Raw genomic sequence first — 25,168 nt, forward strand, 5'->3', positions numbered from 1 at the left:
CGGACAGGCGATTTTGGAGACGTGTTTGCACCCGGAGATTTTGGCCGAGAAATCCTTTAGCCGGTACGCGTTTTGGCCGATAAAAATCCACCCGCGGTACGCGTTTTGGCCGAGAAAAACCTTCCTGGTGCGCGAGAATGGCCGATAACCTCCAAAGACCCAATTTCACCATTTTTCAAGCTTTGATCACCGTTCCACTTCCTGGATCCATCTTTTCAGCTCCAAATAGCTCCAAATACACGTGATAAACACTCAAAACATGCAAAGACTCATTGGGACCTAATGCATCTCCTAAGTCCTAAAACAATGCTTAAAGACCTAAAATGCATGCAAATGAGACATGATTTGGACTAGAATATGTACATTAAATGATGCAATTTATGAATATATCAACTCCCCCACACTTATCCTTTGCTTGTCCTCAAGCAAAAAGGAACAAATGAGAGGAAAAGGTTGAATGCATTGGGAGCTCATTTTTCCTTTGAAAGAGAAAAGTGACCACTAAGAGAATTCAAGTTCATGCTCAATATGCAATGCAAGACCATACTCTGATGTATCAACTCAACAGTAATCTCCACAAGTTCTCTTATTCCTCAACTCTTTAACATTCATTAAACTCTTTACCAACATAACGTTCCAGAACGAGCCATACGTACCTCCAATGGCAAACCCTAGATATCCTATGTATCGCCTACCTCACCAGATTTTCCACCGAGATGAGAACGTCCAGCTCAGCAACCGATTGAGCCAGCTCGAAGGCGTGATCAAGCAATTCATATAAGCTCAAGTAACCGCTACAGCCGCTCTAAACGAAAGGATTGACGGGATATCGAAAATTTTCAATGAGAAGATCGATAACCTAGCCTCACAAGTCAATTCAATAGAAGAACGAGCAACCAAGGACGCAGCTATGATCGCTAACAGGTTCGACAACATGGAGGAAGAGCAAGCAAAGCACACCTATGAGCTCCGCAACACCAAAAACAAAGTCATGGACCTGGATTTCAAACTTATGATCTGGACAAAGCCCTAAACAAAGCTAAGAACGAGTCTTATGACTTCACAGTCGAAGTTTCAGAGAATGTTTACAAAGTCATTGACAAAACCGAAGAGCTTGACTCAACCATGGACAAAGTTGTCTATGCTCTTGATGAAGTTGAAGAAAAGGTTGAGGAGATCATACAAGGACTTGGAGAGCAGATTACAGCAATCAAAACTAAAGGCTCAAGCCCAGAGAGGAAGTACCTCAAGCCAGAAGACCCAGGAGATCATCCAGGAAGCCAAGGAGCAAGCAACAACAGCAAATCAACTCGGAGAAACTCCCCCGCAGTCGCGTCGCTTCCGACCGCGGCCAAGAAGCCTTTTCCCGCGGTCGTGTTAGGTCTACCCGCGGCCCATGGTCGTTTTCCCGCGGTCGCGTCACCTGCAGTCAAGGCCAACCGGAAATATGTTACAAAACAGTCCCGTTCAGCTCATACAAGCAGCTGTGCATCTGATATACCTCCTGGGATGACTAAACCACTCCATCAACAACTGGTTTGCTCCATCAGCACCCAAAGATCTGAAGACGAGAACAAGTCATGGCCCTGCAACATGGCCTTGTCTTGTGAAGATGAGTATGAAGAGCAATAGTCTGAAGATGAAGAGTATGGGTTGTTTGTAAAAGATCCAAACGCAGGATATACCTCAGAGGACAGTTCAGGAGAAATTCAATGGATCACCAACAACATCAGTAGAGAGAAGCTCATGGAGTTCAACAACGTGGTCAGGTCATTTCCTGCTCACCTAAGCTTTGATGAAATCTGGAAGCTTGGTCGTTTGCAAGTCTTTTTTAGGTACTGCAAGGAGTCTAAAGAGGATATCCATAGATACTTTATGCGATATCGATACATGACAACACCAGAAGCAGCTGTCTATGCAATTTACCTCAAAAATCCTGAAGACTGCAGCCACTACACCAACAAAATCAGCAAAGAAAAGCTCGACGAATTCAATGATGTTGTTCGAAATTTGCCTGAAGGAATCACCTTTGCCAGAGCTTGCAAGAACTTCATGATAGGCCACTACTTCTGTGAGAGCAAGGAATCAATCCCTGAGATAGAAGACTTGTTCAACCATGCAAGAAGAGGTAAACCCGTTCGAACACTTCACAAAATCGAAGGTCTAGGTCAGTTTCTTATCTCTTGTTCTATTAGAGGAGAAATGTTTAAAAACGTGCTTTGTGATTCTGGAGCTTGTCTTAACATGATGTCCAAGGCAATTGCTTTGAGACTTGGTATTAAACACCTGCGCAGGACTAGAGCAAAGATTAGTCTAGCTGATGATTCCAATGCAACACCTCAAGGAATAGCTCATGAAATTCCTTTGAGAATAGGAGATTGCATAGTGCCTGTTGACTTCTACATTGTCGAGACGAGAGATGCAACATATCCAGTGATTCTCGGATGGTCTTTTCTAGCAACTTCCGGAGCTATAATGTTCTGGCCAAACAGGAGGATTTCATTTGCTAATATCGACAAAGATGTTTTCACAGAAGCTGTCCCATACAACAGCAAAGAAGGAAAACGTTCTGCAACAGAAGAGTTTGAAGAAGAACTTTGGAGTGACGAAGAACCTGCTAGACAAAGCAAGGAGATGTCGAAAAAGACTTGTCTCAGGACAAGGTCTTCTTCATTGGACTAAGCCATGTCCAACACCAAATGTCGAGCTAAACAACTTAAAACAGAAGCGCTTAATGGGAGGCAACACATTTAGGTATTGTTTTTTTTAGGATTTTTCTTTCTTTTTCTATTGATCTTTTTCTTTTTCTTAGTTTCAGGTGTTTCTTATAAAACAAAAAAGCCAAAAAAAATCAAAAAACCCGAAAAAACCAAAAAGAAGGACGGTCCCTGACTGCTCGACCCAGTAGGAACCAAGGAGAAGCAGGAAGAGGCCGCGAGATAAGCCCCCGCGGTCGCAGGTGCTATGACCGCGGGAAACACCCCTTCGACCGTGGTCGCGTCTTTCTGACCGCGGCCGAGCATTGGTTTGCCGCGATCGCATGGCTCCTGACCGCGGCAAATGGTCGTTGAGATCAAACCCGACCCCAAACCACCCACTTCACCTCATTCCACCTCACCAATCCCCACTCCACCTCATTCATCACTTTCAACCACCTTCATCACCACCTATCACCTTCCCAAACCTCTTCGAATGAATCCGGTTCATCTCCACCAGCATCCCGGATCCAGGTAAGTTCTCTTTGGCCTCACCAATTCGATTATCTATGCATTTTTCTCATCCAATCTCGATTTGTTTCACACTGAGGACAATGTGATTTAAGTCTGGGGGAGGATTTCATCCCCTTTCTAACCACTTTTCTTTCATGAGTCTTGCATTATCTACACTTTTTGCATTTTCCTTAAAGTTTTTTCAAAATCGGTTTTCAAAATAAAATACGTTTTAAAAGGGAATGGTGAACATGAATCAATGATAGTTGACTGTGTGCTTTTAGACTGTTCCTAGTGACATGCTCATTCATGATTTATGACTAGACTAGGCGGTAGCTAAGCACATTCGAAACGAAGTACCCCAGAGGAATTTGAATGATTTCGATTTAGATGAAGGAATACACTAGCTCTGTATTATTTGGACCTAATTTAGACTTAATTTTCTCATTGAAGCATTAGACCAGGGAAACGAATCATACATTCAGGACTCCTTTATCCTTTTACCACTCTCAGTTGATCTTGAATGGCTAGTTCATCTTTAGCTAGTTCCCCACCTTAACCAATCCTCTTTCAAACCACATGCATTCTTGTTTTCTATTGTCTTATATGCAGATAAGTGTAAAAACGTTGGAGAGAAAGAGGAACGACGCAGTTTTCAGTCACCAAGGACAGAGACCTGCGATTTGCCGGAAAAGTTCTCGGAAGGATTCAGCACAAGAGGAAGCTCAGTTTGCCTTAGAAAAATCTCAAATTTTGGTACAATCTCGTCCTCTAGTCTCTCTCTCTTTAAAAGGCATTTCCTTTTCAAAAAAAAAAAAAATCCGAAAATAAGAAAATAAGGAAATAAAAGCCTTAGAGAGTCTAGAGAGGTCGAATTTTAAGTCTCAAGGCAACTGGAGTCTGATTTTATGGAGTTTTGGAGATCATTTTCTGATTCCAGGAAAGAATCTAAGTCTGGGGGAATAGCTGTTCACAACAAAGGAGGAAGGATTATGCAACAACATTTGGCAAGAAGAACTGACTGAAAATTGCGGTCATCAACAGGTCATTATCTCTCTTGCGGTTTTGCATATTATCTTGCATCCTCCAGATTCATCAGGTAACCCAAAACACTTAACTCCACTACTTAAACAGCCCTTTAATGCCAAACGCCGTCTACCCTGGATGATGTCTTTAATGAGAACTCACTATTGAACTTAATGAATGTAGAGAGCTAGTTGACTGGAATCAAGATTTAGATTGTTTAAGTTTTGCATGACGGAAAAAGTGGACTAGTATCTTTTGTGCATTGGTGAGAATTTTCTAGACTAAGTTGTGGATTGATGCACGATCTTTGGTCCTAGTTTAGGAGTTCATGTCTCTGATATTTGTGCATTTCCTATTTTTGTTTTCACTTAACCAGTTTAGGCTTTTGCTTTGTTCGAGGACAAACAAAGGTTTAAGTCTGGGGGAGTTGATAACACCGTATTTTGACCACTTCTATGGATCGTTTTGAAATACTTTTTCTATGTTTTTAATTGCTTTCAAGTACTTTTATTACGTTTTTCTAGTATTTGTAGGTCCAAGACTCTTTTCAGGTAACTTAAGAAAAAGCTTAACAAAATGGATAGAAAACCTGATTTCAGCTCAGAGTCAAACCGTCAGAAGTTCACCCCTGATTGAAGGCCTTCTCACCGTCTGATCCAGCTCAAATTTGGAGATCTTAAAGATGGAAGTATCACCGGCCACCAGGTCATTTCCCGCGGTCAGAAGCACCCCGACCACGGCCAGCCACCCATTTCCCGCGGTAACACTCATCCCGACCGCGGCCAGCTAACTCCGAGCCCGAAGGCCCATTTCTGAAGCCCAAAATGATTCCCTCATTTGGAGAAACCCTAAGTGACGCCCAGAGATGTCTTGAGCACTATAAATACATGTCTTAGGAACCCTAATTTGGATCATCACCTCATAAGACCTCATATGCTCTTATTGTTTTAGAATACTTTTTAAGTTTTAGGTTTTAGGGAGAGAGAGATTTGTCTCTTGAACCCTTGTTCTTTCTTTTTCAATTTCGGTTTCTATTCTACTTTTTAATACCATGTTTTTAATTTCGTTTATTATGTCTCAGTAGTTTTATTGTTGGGACTAAGGGATTTTCGATGGGGATCTATATGTTCGATGAGGATTCCATGAGCTTTTGAGCCGAATCTTATAACTTTTTCTTCTGAATTCGTTTTTCCTGCATGAGAGTAGCGTCATGAACTACAATCTGATCCAGATGCTTGGTGACACGAAAGTGTTCATCCGGTGTCAGATCTAGTTTGGGAGAGCAAAACAAACATAGGATTGGAAACCTACCTATGGGCGATTTGTGAATGCTGACGAGTCTTAAACATAATGCATCTCTTCTCTTCGAGGACCAGAGTGGAAACCTACTGGTCAGGGTTGAGAGAGATAGTTGTCTATGATCACGACAGTGGCATATTCATACGTCCGTAACTCCAGTTCGAAAAGTTTAAGCTAAGATCTTATCAAATTTACTCTCTAGCAATGTTTTGAATCGTTCGTACCCCTGAGAAAACTTCCCTGAACCCCAGCTTTTTTTTCTTATAGATTCACACCGTTTTATTTCAAGCTTTAGTTTACTATTTTCATTCCCTTTCAATCGATTTTTATTTGAGCAATTAGGTTAGCCGTTTTTCTCATTTTTACTCGTTTTCGTTAAGTTCAGTTATTAGGTCATTTTAATTCCCGTATTTTCTCTTTAAGATTCGTTTTTACATTTTAAACACACCACCAAAACCCCCAAAAAACTGTTTAGTTCTAGACTTACTTACTTTATATTTCTTTCGAAGGCTTTTGCAGGGAAGATCCTCCTTCCCTGTGGATTCGATCCCTAAGTACTACAATCGATCAGCTGTGCACTTGCGGCTATTGATTTCATTTAGGGTAAAACTTGACAACCCTCAACACGACAGCACATCAGTTAGCAATACTAAACTCCTCCCCCACACTTAAATAACACAGTCCTTTGTAATATAAAAGCATAAGAAAGGAGTGTATATCAAGCTCAAAATGCAATATGAGAAAGAAAAATAAAATGCAAAATGCTATGTACAAGTTGGAGTTGGTACCTCTCAAGGACTTCGAGCTGGGGTTGGAGACCCCACTGAGTAAGATGGATTGCTGGACTGGTCTGAGGGTGATCTCATTGCGGCTCTCTTTGCCCTCAGCTCCTCATCAGATGACTCATGATCGCTGTACACCACCAGTTGTCCTCCTTGCTCAGAATTCTCTCCTACAGCCTCTTGAGCTTGCAGCGGTTCAACATTGATGGGCTGGGAGCTCTCTCCTTTCTCTCCCTGGCTGCTAAACTCCTTGATCTTGAGCTTCATCCCCTTAACAGTCCTTTTCAACCTCTTAACCGATTTCACCAGCTTCTTGATTGTCATGTCTTGCCACTTGTTCCACCCTTGAAGCTGATTAGTGTGGTGATGAGCTTGGGCAATGGGTTCAGGAATTCTTCCATTGTATGGAGTGAAGAAGTACCTCTCACTTCCATACTTTGGATCAGGGATCACTGGCTCATCCTCTTGAGCTTCTTCATCATCGCTCATTGCATGCTTTCCCTTGGTCACTTTCCTCTTGATGCTGATGATGGGAGGATGAATAGCTGGGTTGTAGTGGAGGTCTTTGGTGATGTGAAAACCAATTTTCCTCTTATCAGAAAGTGAGGTGATGGATGTATTGGGCAGCAAGATCCCCACTTCTCTGTCATGCAAAGTGAGGTTATAAGCAAACAAGCCTCCTTCCACAGATCCCTCAATGAAAGTTGTTCTCACAAGATGTGATGCATCCATCAACTTAAAATGCTTCTTCTCACCAAGCAGAGGTGTGCCTTTAGCAATCAAGAGAGGAGCGATCAGACCTCCATAACTCAGGCGTGGATTCTTGCTCTTGGTGGTGAGAGCCCATTCCTTGAGATGCATAAAAATTAATTCTTGATTAAAAGTGCGGCCATAGAAGGCTTTGTCTCATCTCCAATAAATGGTGCACCACTTTGATAAAAAGGCAAGAAAGCCTTTATCCCCATTTGCACAATCCTCATCTCTTTCTGAGACACAGACCCAAACTCTTTCTTTCCAAAGAATGTCTGAGCAACAACCTTGTGAGCCATTCTTATCGCTGGATTCCTCAAGTTAGAAGCTTTGCTTATCCCAGCAAGATAACCTCCATTGGCTGAGAGTTTTCAAAGTTCTTCTACATCTTCTGTGGTGGCAGATGGCTCACCAAGATCAGATCTGTTTTCAGTGGCAAACCCAAAAACTTTACATATTATAGCAAAAGGCATCTCATATCTCTCCACACCAATCTTGAAGTCAATGGAACAATGCCCTTCATTTTGGTGGTAAGTTACAAGCAATGAGGCAAGGAATTGAGCTGTGGAATCATTGTAAGCATGGTGCGGCATGTCAATCAAGTTCTGAAGACCAGCTATCTTGGTAATGGTCCTCACATCTTCTAAAATCCCAAGATTCTCAAGGAACTCACAATCAGGAAACCAAGTTGGCTCCATCTCTATCTCTCTCAGCTTCTTCAAGTAATCAGCAAAAGATGGTTCCTTGGCTTTCTTTGACCTCTTGCTCTCTGTCTTTTTTCTTTTCCCAGCAGCTGTTTGAACAACTCTCACATCATCACCAGCGGCCTCTCCCCTTTCAGTTCGTTTTCTTTGGGCTTTGGAGGTTGAGGCTTCTCCTTTTCTCATAACAATCTGCTTGTTTTTCTTAGCAGATTTTTTTGTCCCTTCTGGTGCATCAGAGCCTCTGGTCTTTTCCATTGTTCCTGAAAACACAAGTCTCACACAAGAAATGAGCATATAAACCAAGACAATACCACTTGTACGATTTTATGATATCAAAAATGGTAAAACCACTGTGAAGTTTTGGAAACAACTTTAGCATGAAGAGCACATCCAAATCAGTCCACAGCAATTTACCACATCAAAAAAAAAAATCGGATCAGCCCAGAACAATTCTTGCACCAAAATTACTGCTCAAAGACAAGTTTCTCAAGAAATGCACAACTCAGTTCAAGAACAGAAATCAAGTACAGGGGTCCCTTTCTAACTCATTTCCAGCCTGAATCCCAAGGTTATAAGTTCCTATAACAGTGCATTAACCGATTTCAAGAAACATTTCTTCAAGAAAAAATCTTTCAAAAACCGATTCAGTTCAAGTACAAGATGGGATGCTTTCATGATTGATTACCTTGGGATTAAGTGAAATGCTGCTAGAGACGTTAGCAGGAACAGAAAGAGGATGGAAAAACGAGCTCAGCGCAATAAGAATCACGAAAAACCGAGTTAAAATGAGCAAGTTAAGAGAAAAAGAAGTTCTGAGAGTGAAAGAGAGGCAAGCCTAGTATCGGGGAAGAAGAGACTTAAGTCTCTAGGTCGGTGTGGGATACAGCTGGTGAGGGCTGTCCTCTGTTGAATTTTGATATATTCATAAATTGCATCATTTAATGTACATATTCTAGTCCAAATCATGTCTCATTTGCATGCAATTTAGGTGTTTAAGCATTGTTTTAGGACTTAGGAGATTGCATTAGGTCCAAGAGAGTTTTGCATGTTTTGGAGTGTTAAACAGGTGCTTTTGGAGTTTATTTGGAGTGGAGGATGTGATTCAGATGAAGAAATGGAGTTGAAATGATCAAAAATGGTGAAAAGGAGCAATTTTGGGTTTCTCGGCAAAATGATATACTGATGGCCGAAGATTCTCGGCCAAAATCCTTCCCGCGGGTAGCTTTCTCGGCCAAAAACACGTACCGCGGTCAAGTCTCTCGGCCAAAATCTCCGGGTGCAGACACGTTTCCGAAATCGCCCGTCCAGGGAACCTTCCGGTCAGATTCAGCTATCGGAGTCTTCATAAAGGTTGGAGATAATTGAGTCAAGAGTTCATAACAGTTGGAATCAAGGCATTTGGACCACAGAACTGAAAGATATGGTAATCGGAAGACGAACAGGTCTCGCACTCGTTCCGGAGCAATCCGATACCCCTGAATGATCGCCTGTCCGGGGAGCCTTCCGGTCCGATTCAGACGGCGGGTGCTTCATAGAATTTGGAGAGCATTGCATCACGGTCTCTTAGCAAGTAGAATCGTGGAATTCGGACGCGTGAGCAGAGAGATAAGCTTGTCGGAAGGAACCCCAGTCTCGCAGGTATTCCGGACCGAGCAGATCAGCTCTAAAGGATGCGAAGGACGGTGCACTTCCAGGCCGATTTAGTTTCCGGGTCCTTCATGAGAACCATAGACATTTGAGTCTTCTTTCCAGAACGTCCAAGAGCATTCAATTCGGATCTATGAGCAGAAAGATACAGTCTCCGGAATGGACACATGTCTAGACGCCTCTCTCTGGTCGTGTACATGCACTGCAAAGATGTGCCCTCCAGGAAGCCTTACACTTCCCAAGCACCGAAGCTTTCTTCACCAAAGTTGGAGATAAATGAGTCCTCTGTCTTCTGCAACCGAAATCATTCAATTCGGACAAGTCTCATAGGAGTTACACTCTCCGGAATGCGAAGTGGTCTAAGCTGCTCTGGATGCTGCGAGTTGGAGAGGAAGGAGACCAAGCCGCAGCAACACTCGCAAATCACTCCGACTTGAGCCTGCGACCTAGGTGCAATAGAGACCAACCCGCACAGTTTGTACATTCCCCAGAAACCGCCTTAGCCCTGCGAGTTGGAGAGGAAGGAGACCAAGCCGCAGCAACACTCGCAAAACACTCCTACTTAGGCGTGCGGCTAAGACAAGGCGATTCAGGCTTCACAAGACAAGTCTTCATCTACTGCGACTTAGGTGTGCGACCTGGGACATACTGGACTGACCCGCAGGTTTTCCACTTGACCCAACTGAGCCGGGTCAGTACCCAGTTTGTCCTGGGCTGACCCGGTCCATTAGCACTAGGTATATATAGTTTTTTGGGAGAAAAACCCAAGGATATCATCTTCTCTCTTAGTTTCTCTCTAGTTTTCTTTCCTTTTTAGTGTAAAAACGTTTTTGATTAAGAGAGATCTCAAGGATTTAATCAATCTAAGTCTGTTTCTCATCATCTCATCATCTCATTTCTGCTTCTAATCATGATTAACATCATCTCTTGCAAAAGATTAGATGTGTTCTTCATGATTAGTGAGTAGTCATCTTTTAAGCTTCTAGGTGTGTAGATTAGGGTGCTTAGATGTAGATTAATGATTGTTTAAGCTTAGATTCTTTTCTCCTTTCCTTAGTTAGCTGATCCTAATGCTAGATCCTTGCACATCACTTGGGTCTAGAATCTGGGTTTTTCATGCACCAAAAGTGTTTGATGAAATGCCTGAATGAAAGCTAACTAAGGGTTTATGCATTAATGTCATGGGAATGATTGTTAAATGCATGAATGGCATATTAGAACTGTTTCTTAATGCTCATTGATTCATATTTCACAAATGATGATTTGGTTTGAAAGTGGATTAGTGTAGAGATTAATGCCTTCATGAGAGGATTAGTCTAGATTAGAGTTCTAAGTTGAAATGTTTGAGATCATGTGATTGCTTGTTATGTCTTTCTGTATAAGATTCAGTCTTCTTGGTTGAGAGATTGTTTGGTCACTTATTAGGCTTGATGCATTATGCTTGCTGATTGCTTGATTATATCTAATGGTTGTTAGACTTGATTAAGTGATTTGCAAAGGGATTATTGTCATGGGAATGAATTAATCTGATTAAGAAGCCTAGACTAAAGAGTAGCAAGTGTTGCATTATGTTCTTAGCATCATGATTCAATATCTAAAGCACCCTAATCAATGATCACATCTAGAGGTTTAGCTTTTATCATTTGCTTAATCACCATCATCTTGTTTTGTTTGCTTGCTTAGTTCATTAATCATAGCTTGTTTGTTTCTTGTTTTATGCTTTCTTGTTGCTGGTTTCACAAAACTCATCTTTGATTACTTGACTTAAGAACCTATCACATAAACTAGTGCCTAACTACCACACATATGGATTGACACCCCTTATACTACTTTGACAAGGGGATTGATACCCCCATCTAAGGCTTTAAAAACCTTAGTTATCAAATTTGACCAGGTACACCCTATGGACTGCCAGGTAAATAGGTGCATCAAGCTGCACCGAGCTTTTTCTTCCCGATGCTGAGCTCGGTGTTGTTCAGCTGTGTTTCCGAGGGTTTCTACACCAAGCTTGTTCTTTCAGGTGCCGGTCCCGGAGTTGTTTTGAGCAGACTCGGGAGGTTCAACACCGGCCTGCTTGTGTCCAGTATAGACCTTGGTGCTGGTGTACGTGTTGGGGAAAATCTCAACACCGAGCTCCATTTACACGGTGTGACCCCCGGTGTTGAGTTTCCCTTCCCACTTTGCGTTTTACTCCGGTTTAAGTCTCCCAGGTGCTTGTTCCGGTGCTGTCCTCTTCTTCCCAAGTCGTGTTCTACACCGGCCTTCATGTCCCCGGTGTGGTCCCTGGTGTTGAGTCTTTCTTGGAGAAAAGTTCTACACCGGCCTTCTCTTACCCGGTGTAATCCCCGGTACTAATCAGAATGCTTTTAGGCAAGAATTACACCGAGTTTGATCTCCCAAATGCTGATCTCGGTGTTGTGCTGCATAGTCTGGGGAGTTTCTACACCGGCCATCATATTCCCGGTATTTTCCACGTTCTCGTGTTAATTCTACACCGAGGGTCATTTGCCCAATGCTGTCCCCGGTGTTAAACTTTTCCAAAGAAAATTTCCCACACCGAGGTGCATATGGCCGATGTTGAGCTCGGTGTGTCCCAGTCCGGATTTAACTTGGTGCAGCATGTCTTTACCTTTCTTTGGCACCATTCCTTCTTCTTTGGACAACTCCTGAACATTTCTATACCTGAACACACTCAACAGACACATCAAAAACATCATAAAAACATAAAAAGAAAGAAAGTGAAAAGATTAAAAAGAAATATGTACAAGGATAAGCTTGGGGTGTCTCCCAAGAGGACTTTGTTTAATGTCACTAAGTTTTACTTTGAAAACCTGTTTAACAGGTTGGTGGGTCATCAAGAGAAACTGTTGAAGCCTCCTCTCTCTTCTCTGAAACCAGGTAATGCTTGATTCTTAGTCCATTCACCACAAAACCCTTGCCATCCTTACCTTCCAAGACCAATGCTCCATAGCTTCTAACCTCAAGAACTCTGAATTGTCCTGACCATCTGGATCTCAGCTTACCAGGGAACAACTTGAGCCTAGAGTTGAATAAGAGGACCAAGTCACCTTCTTTGAACTTTCTCTTTAGGATTTTCTGATCATGTAAGGTCTTGGTTCTTTCTTTGTAGATTCTTGAGCTCTCTAAAGCATCAAGTCTGATCTCTTCAAGTTCATGCAGCTGGAGGAGCCTCTTCCCTTGGGAGGTCTTGATGTCAAAATTCAACAGTTTAACAGCTCAAAAAGCTTTGTATTCAAGCTCTACCGGTGTGGAGCTCGATGTGGCAGGAAAGGTTGAAACGATGCAAATTACACGGATGTGCTCTTCTCCGATGTTGTGGTCGGTGCTGACATGAAAAAGGATTGATGCAAGGCTCACCTAGCACCAGGGTGTATTATCTCGGTGTGGTCCACGTTGTTAGGTTCAGTGTAGCAAGATCCTCAAAGTATGACCAGCACCGAGGTTATTCTGCTCGGTATTCATCTCGGTGCCAGGAACCTCTCAACACTTAAACTATTGTAACTTCCTGCTCAGCACTCAGAATCCAAATATTCCAACTCTTGGTGAAATACAACGCACTCAGATCCAACTTTGTTGAAGGGACCATCTGCATCCGGCGAGAGGAAGGTCTCCAGGACGGTCAATCTTTGAGACACATCGGAATGCTCCGGAAAAGGGCTTTAGAACCTGTGTTTACTCTGGAAACTCTATCTCCCAGCTCAGAGCTTTACATTGTGTGATCTCAAGTGTTCTGGAAAGTGGACTGGAAGCTCTTGAATCTTGATGAAGGCTTCGGAAACTTAATCGGTCTGGAAAGGCATCGTCCTGCATAACCTTTGAAGCATATTGGATCGGTCTGGAATACAAGCGAAACAGGCATGTCTTCCAATGGCCATATCTCTCAGCTCACTGATCCGAATCCTTTGATTTCAGCTGTTCTAGAACTCTGACTCGATCCTCTCCAACTTTGATGAAGATCCCGACAGCTGAATCGGACGTTAAGATTCCCGGGACGAGTGATCTTTGAGACGTATTGAAAGAACAAGTTTTAGCTGAGGGCTCATGTACTGATGCGCAACTTTTAGCCGATAAACTGGTCTCCCAATGAGCATTTTGGCCGATAAAAACACGATCCACTCGGCATGAAATTTCAACCGATAAACTCCTGGTCGAGTACAGCATTTGGCCGAGATAAATCACCCGGTGAACGTTTTTAGCCGAGTAATAGTAACCCACGGTACATGGCTTTGCCGATGGATCCAAAAAAAACCATTTCCACCTTTTCTGAACCTCCAAACACCATTTCCACCTCTTCCACTCCAAAAACCTCCAAAGTACCTGATTAAGACTTCAAACCATGCAAAGACTCACTTGGACCTAATGCAATTTCCTAAGTCTTAAATCAACACCTAAAGACCTAAAATGCATGAAATAAGACATGATTTGGACTAAAACATGCAAGCTAAATGATCCATTTTATGAACATATCAGTAATGGCCGATTATGTAGTATTTTCAGGCTCTGGCAAAGATGATTCCTTCAGGTAAGCTTTGAACCACATCTTTGAACTCATCTAGCTTCTCCTTGCTGATCTTGTTGGTGTAATAGCTGCATTCTTCAGGCTTTTGGAGATGGATTGAGTAAACAGCATCATCAGGTGATGTTCTAGTAAAACACAAACGTCTAGCTCTCCCAAAGTAGGTTCAGATTTCCTGTTTGGTCTCTTTGCTGTATCTAAAGAAGACTTGCAAACAGCCAAGCTTCCAAGTATCATCGAAACCTTCATAGATATGGATTTTCTTCACAAAGTTGTTGAATTCTATAAGTCTCTCCCTAGAGATTGGTGAGTCTCGATCTAATGAGTTGTCTGGGTTCCCTCCTTTAATAAAATTGACGATAATCTTTCTCTTCAAGGTACTATTCTTCGTATTCGTCTTCATAAGCCAAGTCTATGTCGCATGGTAGTACCTCATCTTTATCTTCAGAGCTTATGGAATATCAGACGAGCAGTGGCCTGTATGAATAAAAGAGGACTGATGAGAGTCTGGCCGATGGTTGGCCTCGGTTAGAGAAGACGGGACCTTGGGAAATGGGTCACTGGCCGCGGGTAAAGCTTGCACGACCGCGGCTGAGGGGTTGTTGTCCGCAGTCATGGGTGATGCGACCACGGGGAAAGGACTCCGAGGTGACTTGGTTGATTCACCTTCTCCTTTACGTTCTAAGCGGTCTCCTGGTCTTCTGGCTCAGTGTGCTCTTTTCCTTAGTCAATATCATTGTTGGGAGGTGTTGAGTCTTGTACTTCACGTCCTTTAATGATCTTCGTAACCTTTTCTTCAACTTCATCAAGTGCATCGACAATTTTGTCTACAGTGGAGTCTATCTCGTCTGCTTTGTCCCGAACTTCATTTACTCCGCTCCATAGTTCCTCTACATAGAAGTAGTTCTGGTTGTTGTGGTCAGTCATAGTTTCTTCCGCCTCATTGAGCTTGATTTCTAAAGTACGAATGTTTCCTTTTGCTTTGCGGATGCTGGTTTTGTTCTCTCCAACTCGTCCTTCTACGCCTTCTATTCTCTTTTGGATAAGTGCAGCATCTCTGTTTGCTTGTGCTTTGATGGATTTGACTTGGGCAGAGAGGTCTTCAAACTTCTTGTTGAAGTGAATTGACATGCTATCAATTCTTTCATGAAGAGCGGCCTTTGAGACAGCATGAACATGATAAACAGCTTGATTGTGGCTTCAAGCTGCACTAAACGGTTACTGATCTGCACGTTTTCATCCTGCTGGAGTATTTCATGAGGTAGGCGATGAGCATATGGTCTATGGTTGACCATAGGAGATGGCAAAGCTTCATCTCGGTACATAGGAGGCGCGCGACTTCCGTAAAGCTCATGTTTTAAATTAGGGTTTCGAACCGAGTTGAGAAGATCACGCATATAATGCTCTTCTCTGCGTCTGGTTACTTCGGGAGTGTTGTAGAAACCTTCCTCGTAGTAGGGATTTTGGTCCATAAGGTTCATTCCTTCAAAACCTGAAACAAAGAGAACCAAAAACAAAAATAAGTAGAAAAAAGTGTTCTAGAGTCAATTTACTAACATTTACAGGGTTTTGCGGAAGAGGAAACGCTTGCCTTCCCTAGCAACGGGCCAAAAACTTGATGTAGTGTAAGTGTGGGAACAAGTTTTACCCTAATAGAATCAATTAAAACCGCAAGTGCACAGCTAATCGATTGTAGTACTTAGGGATCAAAACCACAGGGAAGGAGGATTTTTTCTGCAAAAACCTTTGAAAGAAATTAAAGCAAGGAAGTCTAGAACTAATCGATATTTTAAAGCTGTTTTTTGGGTGTCACTAAAACGTAAATCTTAAATTAAACGGGAAAAGGAAGAAATGATTAAAACGGGAATTAAAAATGACATAATGCTAAAATGTAATAAAATCGGCTGGGAAGAAGAAAAACCTAATACTAAAGCTTAAAATAAAATCGATGTAAGACTTATAAAAACAAGACGCTGGATTTTCAGAAAAATTATCTCAAACGATTCAAAACATTTCTAAAAAGTAATTTAAAAGATCCTAGGAAAAACTTTTAGAACTCGAGCTCGAAGATATGCCTACGTCACTGTCGTGATCACCAACGACCCTGACCAGTAGGTTTCCACTCTGGCCCCAGAAGCGAGTGTACGCAATCTTGCACTAGACTCATCTACATTCAAAACTCACCCATAGGTAGGTTTCCACTCCTATGGCAGAATTGCTCTTCTCAAACTAGATCTGGACCCTAATGAAAACTTTCACAACACTAGGAACCTAAATCAGATTATAGTTCATGACGCTACTCTCATGCATTAAAAATAAGATTAGAAAAAAAAGTTCTAAGATTCGACTTTAATAGCTAATGGAATCCTCATCGAACATATGATATCCCCATCAAAAATTCTCTTAAACCCAACAAGTAGATTACTCAGACATGATTAAAGAAAGCAAAAACATTGTATTGAAATACTGAAAAGAAACAAAAAAGGTTCAAGAGATAGATCTCTATCTTTTTAAACCTAAAACAACCTAAGGAATATGAAATGCAACTAACACAACTCTAAAAAAAATTGAGATTCTTTAGTCTAGGGTTCCCAAAACATGTATTTATAGTGCTCAAGCAGAGCCGTGCCCAGAGTTATGGAGACCCGAAGCGATATACAGAAAAATTATTTCTGCTAAAGTAATAGTTATCGTTATTTCAAATAAATATAAAACTGCACTAAAAAATTAGTATAAGTTTTTGATAAATTAGTACAAGTATAATGTTATTAGTGGTAAAATGACGGTGAATATCATATGTGCGAAAAAGATTAATATTAGTTGTCTTATTTTTACTATATCTTAGTTTTTACTAATAATTTATACTGTAATTTGTTTTAAAACCTCTAATAACATTATGTTTTTTTACTCCAATATTACAATAATCACAAAAATTCAAGTATAATTTTTTTTTTTAAAGACCTGTAGGCCAAAGTTTCAAATTTTTCTACACAGGCACGGCCTTGTGCTCAAGTCATATATGGATGTCACTTAGATTTTTTACAAATGAGAGAATCAATTTAGGCTTGGAAATGGGCTTCTTGGCCTAGTAGTGTATTCTCCGCGGTCAGAGGGCACGCGATCGGTGGAAAATGTTTGCTGGCCGCGGTCAGGAATGTTGGCCTGCTAGTTGACAGAACTTCTTGCTCTTCGCGTAATTTTGGATTGAACCATTGGACTGTTATGGTGTCCAGTGTGCTGGAAAGCTGGCTGTTCCATCTTAAGGTCTCCAAATTTGAGCTGGATCAAACGGTGATAAATTCTTCATTTGAGGGTGAACTTCTGACGGTTTGACTCTGAGCTGAAAATATGGTTTTCTATCCAATTTTCAAAGCTTTTACTTAAGTTTCCTGAATAGAGTATTGAAGCTACAAAAACTAGAAAACCATAATAAAACACTTAAAAGAAATAAAAGGCACTAAAAATTATTTAAAAACTATCCATATAGTCAAAAAAAAAAAATAGTAACTCAATGGGATTTCTTAATTTAAGCCTTCAATGGAAGAATCAATATCAGATATTGTCAAATAAGTTGTAGAAGATAACGATGCTACTGTAGAAATAGACGAAGATAGCAAAAGCGAGTGGAGATTCGAGGAAGAAGAAGATGAGGTGAGATTTAGAGCCATACAGTTACCTTCACTCCACGACCGTCTGATAGGGAACCAGGCAATCCTGAACCACTTGTGGCGACAAGACCTGGACCCTAAGTTTGAATTCTTACGTGCACTGTGAAATTTTTCGTGAAGCGTGCAGCCGCATTTTTTGTGGTATGGACGTCGTTCGAGGGAAGAGTCACAACTAGAAATGCACCTACTAAGATACTGCGAAACATTTCGTCCATGGATCCAGCGGCCATCCTCTTTTATGTTACGAAGGAGATGTTTTTAATTGTCTAACGTGAACGAAGAGTTAACTAGTTGTCAATTACGCAAATTTGTTTTGTTTGTTTTCAGATATGATTTTGGAGTTATCAGCAAATTCTATCTTTTTGGGATCTTTGACCAAACCACCTCTTCTTATTTTTTTCATTTTATTTCGTGTTTCTCTTTGTTTTTTTCTATTTAAGTATTTATGAAAAATTGTTAAAATTATTTTTGTAAGAGAAATTGTAGTAAATAACAACAATTTAGGTTGAAATTAAACATCTCTAGATTGAACATGCAGTCAATTGACAAATTTAGGATTGATTCGATGGTTAAGAGATCTTTTTTTAGAATTTGATATTTTGATGTATTCTTTTTTGATGTATTCTTTTTTCTTCTTTAAAGTTTGGCTAAAAATATGAAATCCGAACCAGAGATTTTATTCTTAACCTAATGTTTTGAAAAGCCAAAGCCCAACTCTGAAACTAGAAGCAGGGTCGGCCCTGGGCTAAAGCCCATGAAGCAAGGATTTTAGAGCTGCTCATATAACCATATTTTTAAGGGCAGCAAAAAAGCCCATAAATTTTATTTTATTTTTTGCTGAAATGTTATATTAATTGATCAACAAAATATGAATTGTGTACAAGGAGTTTATCGCAGAATCAAAAAACTCGATGCCCAGAACAGAGCATTGGATCAACAAATATAACAGAGCTTAAAAAAGGTAAAAGGTAACCAGAGGCTTTCGTGGTTATTGAAGAGGAATACTTCGCACACTATTCCAACGAGCAAGTAAGGCCGAGTTGTCATCATCGCGAGCAGGAATCAAGGATCTTAAACGAGAACAGATGTCCTTGTCAATGGTGTGAGCGAGCACAAGAGCGGAACGAGGGGGGAGTTGATAGCGTTTACCATTCCTCTCCCTCCAGATTCCATAGATGGTTGGCAAGAATGGAGTCTTCCTTACTCCTCCGGCAGCTTGTGATGGAGCGAATTGTTATCTCCCAATCCGGATTGGTGCGGCCTTGAAGGAGACCAGACGTGAGCCAGTCCCAAACGGTGAACGCATAGGTACATGCAAAGAACAAATGGTCCCGCGTTTCATTAATTTATCCGCAAAAGAATACACTGCTTAGGTTGCCCCCAAAGAGCCACTCGGTTCCCTATTGCGAGCCTATCCTTGATTCCTAGCCATGTAATGAAAGCCTGACGGGGAATAGATTGAGGGAACCAAACCAGCTTGTTCCACCAAACTACTGGACGAGTTTCACAAATCTGATCCCAGGTGGCTTGAGTTGAGAAATGATCTTTGTAGTCGTTGTGACCATGGCGACAAAGAAAGATGTCTGGTCCTGCAACAGAAGATGGAGCTGGCATTTATCGAATAGAAGCGATGAGAAGCCGACCTCTACATCGGCGAATAGTCCAGTTCCCGTTCTGTGCTGCCGCAGATACCGGAGCTTGACGATCTATACCCAGAACCCGCGTGCCCAAGTCACCTGTGATGTCGATAAGTCTCCCCATATTTAGCCAATTATCAAACCAAAAGGATGTGGATTCACCGTTTCTGATTTGATGAAGGAGAAATGTTGCAGCAAGCGGTCTTAACTTTAGGAGCTTTTTCCAGATCCATGAACCTCGAGTTCCCTCCGAGATATCCCATAAAAACGAATGACGGAGCAGATAGTGCCTTGTCCATGCCACCCATAAAGAACTTGAATCTTTGAAGATTTTCCAGATCGGTTTGAGAGCAAACACCCGAGAGGAGTCTTTTAATCGTCTAATCCCAAAACCACCTTCTCTCTTTGGCCTGCAAACATCATCCCACACAACTTTCACCTTTGTGGTAATGTTGGGAGAGTCAGACCATAAAAACGCAGAACACATACTTTCTATTAGATCAAAACAGCGTTGTGGAAGCCGAAATGCAGCGCACCAGAAATTCATAATACTTGCGATCACAGACTGAATCAACTGAAGTCGACCAGCAAAAGAGAGTCAAGCTGTCGACCAATTGACCATACGCTTTCTAATCTTGTCTATCAAAGGTTCATAATCTGCTCTGGTCATACTCATTGTTGTTAGGGGAAGCCCCAAATAATGAATTGGTAATTGTTGCAATGGGTACCCCAGATCCAAAGCAGTTTGGAGCAATGTCTGAGATGTTCTCCCCGCCACGAAGAGGGAGGATTTGGAGACATTTATCGCTAATCCCGATTCTCTCTCAAAAATTTTCAACACCTCCATCGTACCTATTAGAGAATCCGCAGTTTCGTCCATAAAAACCAGCATGTCGTCCGCAAAACTCAGATGGGTTAATTGGAGTTCCCGGCATAGAGGGTGGAATTCAATTTTACCCACCTGAGCAGCTTTATTCAACAGCAGAGAGAGGACATTGATCGCTATTACAAACAAGTATGGAGACAGTGAACATCCTTGTCTTAACCCTCGGGAGCTTGTGAAAAATCCCCCTAGTTCACCATTTACCAGAATCGAAAAAGACGCAGTTGAGATGCAGCTTTCCACCCACATTATAAAGAGATCCGGGAGCCTCATGGCTTTGAGACACAAGACTATAAACTCCCAACACACTGTATCAAATGCTTTAGCGATATCTAGTTTAAGCGCACAGCGAGCAGTGATTGAATCCTTTTGGTAGTCCTTAGTGAGCTCTGTGGCGAGAATCACATTTTCAAGGAGTAACCGACCATTGACGAATGCACTTTGATTAGGAACCATACCATCAGGTTGAATCACCTTCAGTCTGTTGGCAATGATCTTAGAGATAACTTTATAGATCATGTTGCAGCACGCTATGGGTCGATAGTCTCTCATTGATTGAGGATCTGTTGTTTTTGGTACTAGACAAAGAATTGGTGAATTCACTCCATGTGGCATGAATCCATAAAGGAAAAAAGATTGAACTGCTATCATAAAATCCGCCGAGATAATAGGCCATGCCGCCATATAAATCTCTGCTGTAAACCTATCTGGACCCGGAGTCTTATTAGAAGGCATAGAAAGAAGAGCAGCTTTGATTTCTGCCTCTAGAATCGGAGTAACCAAACTCTGAGTCAATTCCTGAGGACAACGATACTGTATAGTGAAACAGAACCGCTTTGAGCCTGGAGGAAAGATTGAAATTAATTCACCACCTCCTCTTTGATGTCTTTTTGCTCTAAGAGAACGTCGCCAGCTGCATTCACCAGTTGTTTAATTGAGTTTTTAGACCTCCTACCTTGAGCAACACGGTGGAAAAATTTGGTGTTGTGATCCCCATTCCGCAACCATGTTATCCTGGACTTTTGTTGGAAAAATTTTTCTTCAACCGCAGAGTAGTGATTCCAGGAAGAAGAGGCCTCGGAGACCTCTGCAATGTTGGCCGAGGAGGGATCAAAAAGGACTTTCTGCTGTTTCACACATAAATTTTCATACGCCTCTCTTGTTTTACTGGTAATGTCCCCATATCTGTCTCTATTCAGTGCTCGAAGGGGGAACTTCAGAGCCTTAAGCTTGCGGTGAAAATGGTGAAGAGCTGACCTAGAATGGAACAATGGAGGAGACTCACTTCACACACGAGAAACAATCTCCAAGAACTGCGGGTGCTCTGCGAGGTAATTAAAAACCTGAAACTGATGTCTCTTTTCCGGAGTCGAAACGTCCAACCGAACCAAGCAACGAGCATGATCTGAGATACCATTTGTCTCGAATGCAGCAAAGGATTGAGGGAACAGAGTGCACCAAGTACTACTGACGAGCGCTCTGTCAAGTTTCTTTCCTATTGGATCTTCGTCCTGATGATTCCACCAGGTGAATTTGGGGTCAATGTATCCTAGATCCATCAATACACATTCCATTACCAAATGCTGGAAGTCACGCATACCAGATTGATCACCTATAAAGTCATGAGCTCGGGAGTGTTCTTCAGATGCAAGAGTTTGGTTAAAATCGCCAATGATGATCCAAGGCCGGTTATCACTGAAGAGAGAATATTTGGTATGTTTTAATTCCTCCCACAAGATTCTGCGATCCCTGCTAAAATTGGACGCATAGACACAAGAACAAATGAAGGAGGGGGCCCTTGAAGAAGAAACTTCAATGGCGATTACTTGGGGCTCTTGTACAACGAGATGACCGTGACATCTTCAGACCATATTACCCAGATTCGACCCAGACAGTGGTAGTCATAATTTGTAATGGCGTTCCACCCTAAAAAGACCTTATCAATAATAGCAGAACTGTTTTCTTCTTGAACACGACGTTCCAGAAGACAACCAAAAGAATGACGTGCAGTCTGTACCCAAGACCGAACAACATTATGTTTGCGCATTTTGTTAAAACCACGGGTATTCTACGCAAAAAAGGACGTCATGATCATCAATGCTTCCTTACTGAAGCTTTCTTATTTTGCTTTGGTTGGAAAAGAAGTCTATTGTTTGTTGAGATATTTTGCTTTTTAGCGACCTTTGGTTTGGACCTATTAGCATCACCAGTCTGAGCGTTCTGCTTATGTGTAAGGTGGTCCTCAGGGAGCTCCTTATTTTCCTTACCATGCTCATCCACTGTTAAGTCTCCACCGTCTTTACTCACTATTTCTCCATCCTCCAACTCTTCCTCATTATCAGCTAGATTAGCGAGGATGTTGAAGTTAGAAGGCGAAGGAGAATCTTTGTGTAGCAGAGCGGATTCGTTCTGCTTAGCTGGAGATCTTCTGCTCGATTTTGTGACCTCTGTACATGGTGTTTCTGTCTCCCTAACAGACTTTTCCTCGAAATGAGTCTTTTCAGAAGAGTCCGTAACCACTGAATTTGGTCGACTCTGTTCACTTTCCTTTATCTCTGTAGTCTCTACTTTCCTTTCATCTGAACCAATCTTGTTTGCTGGGTCCTCTGATGCTACTGACTTAGCTGACACTGCATTATTTTCCAGAGAGATTGGATCTTCCTCTACCAATTTAGCTTGCAGAGATGCAGGGCTTTGCGGAGTCCTCATCGGACTTTCACGAATATGATCTCTTTGTTTTTCAACTTGTATTAGTGATCCCTTTTTCAGTTGTACGCATTTTTTATCGAGATGACCCCAGTTCAGACACAGTGAGCAAAGAGGAGGGAGCCAGGGATAACTGATGGGGATGACAATGTCTGGATCTGATTCCAAACATATTTTCTCGGGTAGTGGTTTGTCGAGGTTAACCACCACCAGAAGACGAGCAACATCGAGTCTTATGCAGCGCTCTGTATTCGGATGGAGCGTCTTTGCTTCCCCAATGAGGTTGCCAAGAAACATTAGACCTTTGTCCGTGTATAAGGAATCTGGAACATTAAGCAAGTCCACCCAGATGGGCATAGAGGAGAGATCTGGCTTATGGGATGAAGTTCTCGGGTTCCACTCTTGCACCACCAGCGGAATGTCCGATATGTGCCAGAAGTGACGCTTAAGGACTCGATCCCGGATCTGAGCGTTATCGATCCTAAAAAGGACCGTTTTGGCGTTGATGAATTGAGCATCAATTTTGGAGGGTTTGTCTTGTGAAGACCAAATTCTGTTGACAGTGGCGTTTACCTTCCCTATGTGGGGAGCGTCGCCTATGAAGTAGCCGACAATATAATTTGTCCAGAGAGGCTGAGCATTTGTAAGGATTTCTTTTGGGATGGAGGCTTTAGCGATGCCGTTGACGACGTCGCACGAAACAGAAGACTGGGTTGTTTGCTAGTTGACCAGACCATGGTGATTTCTGAGATGGTGGAGAGGCTGAGCAGGGAGTAGAGGCCGGATTCGTTGCCGGCTGCGTGAATCCCATGGCCGTAGAGGCCAGGATTGAGGTTGCTTGGAGGAGACGAATAAGGAAAGTTTGGAGAGAAAAATCTAGGTTATTATTTTAGAAATATCTCTTAGCTCATAATTTTTTTGTAAAAAAAAATATGTATTAAACTTTGTCCCATATCAATGAAGCCAAAAAGATAGAAAAAAAAATTTACTTATAAATAAGAGTCATCATCCACTCTTTATCCTCAAGAAAATTGTGGGCTTATTATTGGGTTTAATTATAAATCAACAAATTTTTTTTAAAATTCAATTTTAGACCTTAAGAATTTGATTTTAGGATTGATTTTTTAAAAAAAAAATTGTTATAGGCAAAAAAAAACTAAAGAAATCGGTTTTAGGCCAAAAAATCAATGATTTTGATTTATATTTAAAAAAAAAATGTTGTAAAATTATTTTAATTAAAGGCATCATTTTTAAAGTGTGCTTTAGGCGTCATATGACTTTGGGTTGGCCCTGACTAAAAGTATTATGTTTGGACTCATTTAAAGCTAAAACCATCTTGATAAGATTTTAAGTTTTAGAGAGTAATAATATGAATGAAATAGAAATGTTTATACTGAATTACCCGTTACAAAATCGAAATCAAATTTTTTGAAACCATAATATTAATCGAATGAGTTGAAATAAAAAAAAAATAATGCATTTAGTTAATTATTAGAAATATATTTAAATATACTAAAATCAAAATCCTATCTTATACTGATAAAATTTAAAGCTATGCCTCTAAAAGTGTCTACATAGGATAAAAAAGGGCAATTCTATTGGTCCACACCAACATTCAAATTTAAGAAAGTTTCCAAAAATTATATTATTGTAAATAAAATATATAAAGAATAAGGAAATTATGTATTAAATTTTTATTAACAAAAAAAAAACTAAATAATATTAAATTAAGAACATTTCTTAAAAAAAATATAAAATTACTTAGATATAAAATAATATGCAGTCAATTAAGGAAGAAAAGTAATTTTTAATTTTTTCAGTTTTCTTATAAAACTGATATAAAAAGAACAATATTGAAGATGATGAAAAATCTTATTTTCTTTTATTAGAAAAGAAACGTATACTAATTTTTTCGTGTCAATATTATTTTTATTAAATATTAATTGATTATTTTGTTATTGTTTTAAGTTATCTTTTTAGTATACTAACTTACAAGCATTTGGAGAATTTAAAAATATTTCTACAAATTGAAATTATATAACAACTTAAAATAATATTTATTATAACATAAAAAACAACACATATATTATTATGTGGAGATAATTGATGGTTTAAATATAATTTAAAGGTGACAATAAATTTGTGAAATCTATTTTAATATATATTAAAAATTAATTTAATAGTTTATTAAAGGGTAATTAAATGCTATCAAGTATAATTTGTATTCATTAAAACAGTAAAATAAGGTGAAATTTTTTATCTTTCTTGGTTGTCAATAAAAAATCATTTAGAAGTTATCACACAATATGTTAGTAGACAA

General features: G+C 40.7%; 1 protein-coding gene and 1 pseudogene across 1 annotated transcript; both read right to left on the bottom strand.

Moving 5' to 3' along the window:
• Window positions 1–12,252: 12,252 nt before the first annotated feature.
• Window positions 12,253–14,203, bottom strand: LOC112087241. The gene is made up of 2 exons (XM_024157274.1): window positions 14,099–14,203; window positions 12,253–12,624 (listed from the first exon to the last, which is right to left on the bottom strand). The coding sequence occupies exons 1-2, from the start codon at window positions 14,201–14,203 to the stop codon at window positions 12,253–12,255; spliced, it is 477 nt and encodes a 158-aa protein (XP_024013042.1).
• Window positions 14,204–17,475: 3,272 nt separating this feature from the next.
• LOC112087242 lies at window positions 17,476–17,852 on the bottom strand (annotated as a pseudogene).
• Window positions 17,853–25,168: the final 7,316 nt, after the last annotated feature.

Source organism: Eutrema salsugineum, unplaced genomic scaffold (assembly GCF_000478725.1).
Source record: "Eutrema salsugineum unplaced genomic scaffold, Eutsalg1_0 scaffold_18, whole genome shotgun sequence".
Classification (NCBI taxonomy): domain Eukaryota; kingdom Viridiplantae; phylum Streptophyta; class Magnoliopsida; order Brassicales; family Brassicaceae; genus Eutrema; species Eutrema salsugineum.